The 9,547-nt window shown below is 38.5% G+C and overlaps 1 protein-coding gene across 2 annotated transcripts in view; it reads right to left on the minus strand.

Annotated features, from left to right (window-relative positions):
• LOC126998042 (LIM/homeobox protein Awh-like) overlaps positions 1-3,075 on the minus strand; it is an 88,354-nt gene extending 85,279 nt beyond the window's left edge. Inside the window, exon 1 of one of the 2 annotated variants that reach the window (XM_050859345.1) lies at positions 2,982-3,075. In XM_050859345.1, the coding sequence (XP_050715302.1) occupies positions 2,982-3,065 (84 nt within the window). In that variant the 5' untranslated portion in view covers positions 3,066-3,075. The remainder of the gene's footprint in view (positions 1-2,981) is intronic. The other variant, XM_050859346.1, reaches the window with a different exon arrangement.
• Between the last annotated feature and the right edge of the window lie 6,472 nt (positions 3,076-9,547).

Below are 9,547 nucleotides of genomic sequence, written 5' to 3' on the forward strand. Positions count from 1 at the left end.
TCTCTTCGACTATAATATTTGAAGAAAGGGAGCTGGTGAGGCGGAGTTATTTGATATTAATATGAGTCAAAGCATCAGATGAAGTTGGTAAGATAAGGAAAGGTTCATAAAAATCTATCAATGAATGCGTGGTTACCTGTATTCCCTTTGTTCATAGTATATGGATAAAGGAAGCTGAGTGTTTGTCTTTTAAGGTAAGGAAAGGAAGCAGATCGAGGGATTGACAGACTCTGAAACAATGCCCGTAACACCTGCTCCCACAGAACAACAACAACAACAAAAATAAATAAAAAATAAATAAATAAATAAATAAATAAATGAAAAAAAAAAAATGAGCAAGATACCAGAACAGATTATGATACGGAGTTTATGTTAGAATGGGTCACAGGTAGAAATGGACTGAAGTATTACCAGATATTCATAACATCTATACGTGGGTGTGTTTGAACGAAGGAAGGTGTGTGAGGTTATTTAAATGATGAAATCGAAGGTAAAATGAATTAGAGAGTACAAGTTGTGTCAATAGATTTACGTGGATTTAAATTTCTTAGTAAAGAGAGAGTAAGTAAAGATGAATCTATATTTGAAAGAATCTTGACTTTTGATTAAGAAAAAGGTAATGACGACCAGGTACGACAAGATTCAAATATAAGATTAGTACATAAGAAAAATAAACAGATGAGTGGACAAGATACGCAATAACTATGAATAAAATAGACATAATAAATACAGAAATAAGGAAATTTTGAGGTAGGTAAGTAGGAAAAAAAAAATGTCGACTATAAAGGTAAAACAAATTAAAAAAGAAAAAAAGGAAAGAAAATCAAGTAGGAAGAAAATGTAGACTTTGAGGGTAAAACAAATTATAAAAAAAGACAAAAGGAAATAAAAATAAAAAAGAAGAAAATGTAAACTATGAGGGTAAAACAAATTATAAAAAAAGACAAAAGGAAAGAAAATAAAGTAGGAAGAATATGTAGACTTTGAGGGTAAAACAAATTAAAAAAAGACAAAAGGAAAGAAAATAAAAAAAGAAAATGTAGACTATGAGGGCAAAACAAATTTTAAAAAAAGACAAAAGGAAATAAAATAAAATAAAAAGTTCGGAAAAGTGAAAAAAATAAAGTTCGTAGGAAGGAATAATTAAATAGAATACGAAATGACTGAGAATAAAGAGAACGGCAACGAATATGAATTACGCAACTCCCTATTCAAAGCACCTCCACAAAGGTACGAAAAATGCAATGAAAAAAATGATGGAGACGTTAATTAAGCAAAGGCGGAAAGTTTGCATAGACACTCCCTTCGCTTTTTTGATTAGTCGAGGAGAGAAAAAAATAATGGCAAGAAAAAACAGAGAAAAAGGCGAAAGAAAGTTACATAAATTCTTAAAAAAAAACCGTTAGACTAAAAGGGAAAAAATGTGTAGGGCGTAAAGGGGTAGAAAGGGGAAGACAAAAAAAGGGGTAATGGAAAAAAGCGTAAGAGAATTAATAATGAAAAAAAGCACAAAGCATATAGGACTAAAAAGAGGGAAAAGGTAAAATTAAAAAGATAAAAACTTGTGCAGTCTCTTCTCATTTTCTTCCAGTGATATACTTCGTGAGTTCTTATTCTTATGCCTCTTGTTATTTTTCTTCTTTTTCTTCTTCTCCTTATTATTGTTATTAGCGGCAACAGTGGCAAACAAACATCAACTACTTCCACCACAGTAAGAATCATCAACAATAACAAATACAATAACAGCAAGAACAATAACAACAGCAACAACAACAACAACAACATAACAACAACAGCAACATAACAACAACAGCAACAACAACAACAGCAACAACAACATAACAACAACAACAGCAACAGCAACACAACAACAACACAGCAAAACAACCCTTCCCTCTCTACCTGCTAAACACACACCTCTGGACACCACTATGTTAGGGCCCCCCAACCCCCGTCCCTTTAACCCCCCTTACACCCATACAGAGTACCCCTCCCTATACCTTTCCCTTCCCTTCCCTTCCCTTCCCTTCATTAAACACCTCTGACTGTACTCTTCCCTTTCACATTTTCTCTCACTTTCCCTTTAACACCTATATTTGTACCTTTCCTTTCCCTTTTCCTCCCTTAAAAACCCACAATGTACCCCTCCCTATATATACACCCTCCCCACTTACCTTAACTACTATATTCTTCCCTTACCTTCCTCCCTCCTTCCCTACCTGTCTACCTACATCATCCCCACTTACCTGATCTTCCATACCTTTACCTTACCATTCTCCCTCCCTCTCTCCCTCCCTACACCCTCTCCACTTACCTTAACTATACTGTACCTTTACCTTACCCTCCTCCCTCCCTCCTTCCCTATTTCATCCCCTTCTCTCCTGTATTCAATGGACAACAACAACAACAACAACAACGAAAAAATGAACTTCTACATTCGTTCATATTATTTTTTTCCTTTTTATCATTATTCGCTGTATCTCATGACTTGAAAATTAAGTAGATATTATATACATTTGTTTTTGGGGTAAAGTTTCATAAATGGGAAAAGGAAAAAAAGACACACGAGGGAAGAATAACTAAGGAAAACGGAACAAAGAAAATGGCGAAGGAAGAAATTAGGGAAGAAATCAAAACCACACAAGGAAAAAGAGGAAGAGAAAAAAAGAGGGAAAATGGAAATAAGTAAAATGGAGATAAAGAAAAAAGTTTGAAGGAAAAAGATGACTAATAACACGCGCACTACTTCTTACTCTTTTTTTCAGTTGTTATTTGTATTATCATTTTTTTTTTTTCCATGTTCGTCTTTTCTTGCATGTTTCACCTTTTTTTCCCTTTTTCACTGTCGACACTTTCACTGCAGTTTTCCCATCGACACTTCACGTTACTTATATTCACCATAACATATAAAGTCTCTCTCTCTCTCTCTCTCTCTCTCTCTCTCTCTCTCTCTCTCTCTCTCACCTGCCCTTTCCTCTTACCTGTTGCCGAATCATGTGATGCAGAAAACGCAAGAGGCTGTCGCAGGTCGCCGCCGCATCATACTCGTCGCCGAAATCGTTCATCACTATCGCGAGAATCTGGAGAAGACAATAATTCACGTTAAGTTTGAAGAGTTGTGAATGGTTTGGTGGTGACGTTTATTTATTCTTTTTTTTTTATCTATCTATTCGTTGGTTCATTCATATTCATTTATACAACAACTTTTTACTTGCTTCCCAAATACGTGTTTCAACTCTAGTTCACTCATTTTTCAGCTGTCCGATTTCCAGATGCAAGAGTTAACCAGCATCTTCACTCTTTCATCCTTCTCATTGGTAAAGTTGTAGAGCAGCTTTCATCTTATTTCCTCCTTCCAACGCAAATTAACCGTCTGCTTTGGATCTTCTATTTTCCTTGTGTAAAATCAGCGTTATGGGGTCTTTTTGTATTTATATTGTCCTTGAGCTCTGTTATTGTGTAAAAAAAAAGTTAAAGGACAACAGAGATAAAGAAACAGATACAGAAAGATAAGAGACACAGAGAGACACAAAAAGTTGGACAGAGAAAGAGAGAAATAAAGAGGCAGATACACAGAAAGATAGATGTTCAGAAAGACAGAGACAATGATAAAGAAATACAGATGCAGAAAGACGGACACAGAATGACAGAGATAGAGAAACAGAGATACACAAAGACAGAAATACAGAAAAAAACAAAGATACAGAAAAACAAACAGAGAAAAAGAAAAAGCTTAAAAAACAAAGATACACAAAGACACAGAGATACATAAAAACAGACAGAGAAAAAGAGAAAGAGATTAAAGACAGAGATACACAAAGACAGAGAAATACAGAAAGACAGACACAGAAAACATTAATCAAAAGACAGAGAGGCGCCCTGGAGGAAGCATAACAGCCTCGGCACGGAGCATCAGCGGGGCCGGGCAGGTGCATAAGCCAGGTAAGCCGGGTGGTCACCTGTGGCTGGGCGGCCGCTTAATTGGCCCCCTCGTTAGTCACACACGGCGGTAATTAGTCCATTAATAACCCCACGGACGATCGGCCTCACCTGTGCCCCTCAACACCTCTCCCTAATTGCCCCCACACGTCACTTACCTGTGTGCCCCGAGGTGTGGGGTGGGGTGCGGGGGGTTGTGGGGGAAGGGGGTTGTGTGTGTGTACGTGTGGGTGGGAAGGGGGTTGTGTGTGTGTGTGTGTGTGTGTGTGTGTGTGTGTGTGTGTTCACCTGTTATTTTGGTCCGTTTTTCAATGAGGAAATTTTATATACTATTCTTTTTTTTTTCCCTTTTAATTCAGCATAAAAAAAGCCGAAAAAAAAAGCCTGGCGATAGCAAGATTATATTTCCGACTTTATGCGACAAAACTTTCGCTGAAATAAACACAAAAAATAATAATAAAAAGTTAAATTCCATACCCGTTTTCACTTACATAAAAAATCATCATATATATTTCTTTATTTTAATCATTAGTCGCTGTATGTCATGCCTTCAGAATAACTATGTAGACAAATGAATGAATGAGTATGTGAAAGAAAGAATGAATGAATGAATGAATGAATGAATGAATGAATGAGTATGTGAAAGAAAGAATGAATGAATGAATGAATGAATGAATGAATGAATGAATGAATGAATGAATGGATACTTGAATATGCAAAAAAAATAAACAGGTTGCTCCTTCGATATATTTTTCCTCTTCATTCTTTTTCCTCTCCTTCTCTTACTTTTCAAAACAGGGTGCGGTCTAAAAATGTAAAGAGAGAGAGAGAGAGAGAGAGAGAGAGAGAGAGAGAGAGAGAGAGAGAGAGAGAGAGAGAGAGAGAGAGAGAGAGAGAGAGAGAGTAACAGACACAGACATACAGACAGAGGGAAATGCAGAAAGAGACGTGAGTGGAATAAAAAAATTAAAAAAACATTACAAAAAAGGAAAAGAAAAAATAACGTTAAAAAAATGACATAAAAAAGTGGACAGTGGAGTAAAAAAGTGAGAAACAGACAGACACAGACATACAGACAGAGAGAAATGCAGAAAGACAAGTAAGTGGAATAAAAAAAGCATATTACAAAAGAAGGAAAAAAAGAAAAAGAAATAACGTTAAAAAAATGACGTAAAAAAGTAGACAGTGGACAAAATGACACATGGAAGAAAAGAAAAGAAAAGAAAAAAAAACAGAAAAAGGAAAATTACAAAGAGACGAAAAAAATAAGACAGAGGAGAGGAAGAAAAAAGAAGAAAAAACGAAAGAAAAGTAAAACAAAGAAAATGAATAGAAAAGAATGGAAAAAATAAAGAGAAAAGATAAAGGAAAAATGAAAAAAACACAGACAAGGAAAAAAGGATAAGGACTAGACTAGGAAGAAATAAAAAGACAGAGGAAAGGAAAACAAAAGGAAAACAGAGAGAGGAAAATCAAAATAAGAAAATGGAGAAAATAATGTTTGAAGGAAAAGGAAAAAAGAAGAAAAAAAAAGAGAAAGGAGGGAGAGGGAAAAAGGAAATAAAATAAAAGGAAGATCAGAACCAAAGGAAGAGCGTGCCGGTCTATAGCACTACCTCCTCCTCCTCCTCGTCCTCCTCCTCCTCCTCCTCCTCTTCCAATAAGTGAGGGAAGAAAGGAGATAAAAGGCGCCAAAGAGACTCGGGAACGACTTTGCCAGTGACGACCAGAAGGCAACAGGGAGGAGACCACAACTCTGTCCCCCCCCCCCTCTCTCTCTCTCTCTCTCTCTCTCTCTCTCGTTCGTTCGCTCGTTATGTGTTGAGCTGTTATGTCGATTTACGAGAGAGAGAGAGAGAGAGAGAGAGAGAGAGAGAGAGAGAGAGAGAGAGAGAGAGAGAGAGAGAGAGAGAGAGAGAGAGAGAGAGAGAGAGAGAGAGAGAGAGAGAGAGAGAGAGAGAGAGAGAGAGAGAGAGAGAGAGAGAGAGAGAGAGAAACGTAATGGACTTGGTAGAATGGAAGAGATGGAGTGGAGGTTTTTCACTTCTCAATGGTGGAGGGGCTTTGAAAACATCATGGGGGGGGGAGGGAGGGAGGGAGGGAGGGAAGGGAGAGAAAAATAAGGAAAGGAAAGGTGACAAGCGGTTGACTCTTGTGTGTAGGTTTTCCGTGTAGAAGGAAGGAATGGGAGGGAAGGGAGGGAGGAAAGGGAAGGAGGGAAGCGTTTTTTTAAGAGCGTGTGTGTATAGTGTGTGTGTGTGTGTGTGTGTGTGTGTGTGTGTGTGTGTGTGTGCGAATATGTGAGTTTCTGTTCAATATACATATCTATCAATATCTGCCTATCTGTCTATCTATCTATCTATCTATCTATGTAATTCAAAAACACAACCATCACCATCACCACCACCACCACCACCATCACCACTACCACCACTACTGCTACCACAACCACTACCACCACAACAACCACCATCACCCCCACCACCACTACCACCACAATCACAACACACCACCACAAACACCTCTATAAGAACACCATTTATCACGTGGGTTACCTGAGAGTGAGAGGGAGAGAGATAGAGAGAGGGGAGAGGGGGACAAGGAGGGGGAGAGGGAGGGGGAGGGGAATTACAGTGAAATGAAGTGTTACCAACGAGGGCGGCATAACCTTTGAAGGAGGACATCCCACCCACCCACCTCTCTCTCTTCTCGTTCTACTTGATTTCTGCTTCATTTCAATTATTTTTTCGTTTTTCTTTCTTTTTCTTTCTTTTTTCCTTTCTTTCTTTCTGTGTCTGTCTGTCTTTCTTTCTCTTTTTTTTTCTTTCTTTCTTTCCTTCTCTGTTAGCCTGTCTTTGTATTTCAGTCTTTCTTTCTTTCTTTCTTTCTTTATCTTTCTCCCTCCATCCCCTCCTCTCTCTCTCTCTCTCTCTCTCTCTCTCTCTCTCTCTCTCTCTCTCTCTCTCTCTGTAAATACAAGAGGGTGCGTAACCTATTTCCATAACTTGTCACATTGGAGAGAGGGAGAGAGAGGGGAGGAGGGGAGAAGTGAGGGGAGAGAGGTGAAGGGAGAGAAGATAGGAGGGGAGGGAAGAGGGGAGGGTAGAGGAAGCGTGAGAAGGGAAAAACTAAAATGGAGGAAGAGGAGGAAAGCTTGGTAAAAAAAAGAGAAGGAAAATAGGTAAGGAAGGAAGGATGAAGGAAAGAAAAGAATCAAGGAAGGAAAGAAGAAAGAAAGAGCAGAGGAAGAGAAAGTAGGAAGAAAAGAAGAAACGAAGGGAAGGAAGGAAGGAAGGAAGGAAAAAAGGTAGAAAGGAAAGAATGAAGAGGGGGAACAAAGTAGAAAAGAAAGGGGCTGGAAAATGAAATAAGAAAGAAAGAAAGAAAGAAGAAAAGAAAGAAAGAAAGAAAGAAAGACAGAAAGAGAGAATGAAAGAAAGGAAGGAAGGAAGGAAGGGAGGAAGGGAGGAAGAAAGGAAGAAAGGAAGGAAGGAAGAAAGAAAGGAAAGAAAACTAAAGGAAAGGAAAAACGAAAGTCTGGAAAAATTAAATAAAAAGGTCTGAAGCGGGGAAGAGAGGGAAAAAAGTGAGACTATATTTGTTCTCTCTCTCTCTCTCTCTCTCTCTCTCTCTCTCTCTCTCTCTCTCTCCTTACACTCGAGAACACTATTATCCTCTCCTTTCTCCATCCATCATCATCAATTCTCTCCTGTTTACCTTCTTCACCGGCCCCCTGCTGCGTGGAGGAGGGAGGGAAGAGAAAGGGAGGGAAAGGAGGAAGAAGGGGGAAGAGAAAGGAGAAGGAAAAGGAGGAAGGAGGACAGAGGTAAAGTTTTGGGATAGGAAGAGGAAAGGAGAGGTAGAGAAGGTAAAAGGAGGGAAGAGAGAGGCGGTGGAAGAGGAGAAAGGGAAGAGGTAGTGAATAGGGAATGGAAGAGGAAAGGAGAGGTAGAGGAGGGAAAAGGAGGGAAGAGGGAGGCGGTGGAAGAGGAGGAAGGGAAGAGGTAGTGAATAAGGAAAGGAAGAGGAAAGGAGAGGTAGAAAAAGGAAAGAGGGGAAAGAGAAAGGCGAAGGAGAGGTAGAGGAAGAAGAGGGGGAAGAGAAAGGAAAAGGGAGAGGAGGAAGAAGGACAGAGGTATAAAGTATAGAGAAAGGAAGAGGAAAGGAGAGGTAAAGAACTCTACCACCATAACCAACACCATCACCACCATCATGTTCACCATCATTACCATCACCATCATCGTCACCACCATTAGCAAAACCATTAGAATACAAATCAGTGCAAATAATAGTAAACAGTAAATGAAAAAGAAAAAAAATAGACAAAAATCCGAAACACTGTAAAAGATATCAGAATGTACCTGGTAAATGTTAACGTGGAAATATAAAGGTGCCAAAAGGTGCCTAAAGGTGACAAAATAGTACCAAAATGTGACAAGTTAGTGTATAAAAGGTATCAAAATAGTGTCAATAGGTGCCAAATAATGTTAAGAGATGCCAAAATAATGTCAAATGCTGAAAAATGCCATAAAAGTCAAAAGTTACCAGAATCTTGTCAAAAAACGGTTCAAAAACAGTGTGGAAAAGTCCCAGAATCGTGTCAAAAGTTACGAGAATCTTGTCAAAAACGGTTCAAAAACAGTGTGGGAAAGTGCCAGAATCGTGTCAAAAGTTATGAGAATCTTGTCAAAAAACGGTTCAAAAACAGTGTGGTAACGTGCCAGACTCGTGTCAAAAGTTATGAGAATCTTGTCAAAAAACGGTTCAAAAACAGTGTGAAAAGTGCCAGAATCGTGTCAAAAGTTACGAGAATCTTGTCAAAAACGGTACAAAAACAGTGTGGTAACGTGCCAGAATCGTGTCAAAAGTTATCAGAATCTGATAAAAAAACGGTTCAAAAACAGTGTGGAAAAGTCCCAGAATCTTGTCAAAAGTTATGAGAATCTTGTCAAAAAACGGTTCAAAAACAGTGTGGTAACGTGCCAGAATCGTGTCAAAAGTTATGAGAATCTTGTCGAAAATGATGCAAAAACTGTCATAAAGTACAAGAATCATGTCAAAAGTTATCAAAATCTCGTCAAAAATGGTTTAAAAATTGTCATAAAGTACAAGAATCATGTCAAAAGTTATCAAATCGTTTCAAAATAGCCGCTGATATAATGTCAAAAGATGTTAGATAACTGTCAAAAAAAAAAAAAAAAAAGATGCCGGAATGGTGGCAAAACAGGGCCAAAAAAACGGTTAAAAATGTTGCCAAAAAAGAGATTAAAAGACGAGCCAACAAGAAGCCGACACGTTATTAAAAAAAGGCACAAAAAGGTAGTCCAAAAATCATTAAAGACGAACTCAAGTGGACGATTATCATAGAGTGCTAAAGAGGCCGAAAAAGTAGCTCCGTGACAGTAAAGAAAAAGAAAAGAAAAGAAAAGAACACGCGAAAAGAGAACTGTTGGAACTTCGGAGGAAAAGAAAACGAGATTGCGCAAGAGAGGAAAGGAAAACAGAGAGAGAGAGAGAGAGAGAGAGAGAGAGAGAGAGAGAGAGAGAGAGAGAGAGAGAGAGAGAGAGAGAGAGAGAGAGAGAGAGAGAGAGAGAGAGAGAGAGAGAG

Source organism: Eriocheir sinensis, chromosome 13, assembly GCF_024679095.1.
Source record: "Eriocheir sinensis breed Jianghai 21 chromosome 13, ASM2467909v1, whole genome shotgun sequence".
Lineage (NCBI taxonomy): Eukaryota > Metazoa > Arthropoda > Malacostraca > Decapoda > Varunidae > Eriocheir > Eriocheir sinensis.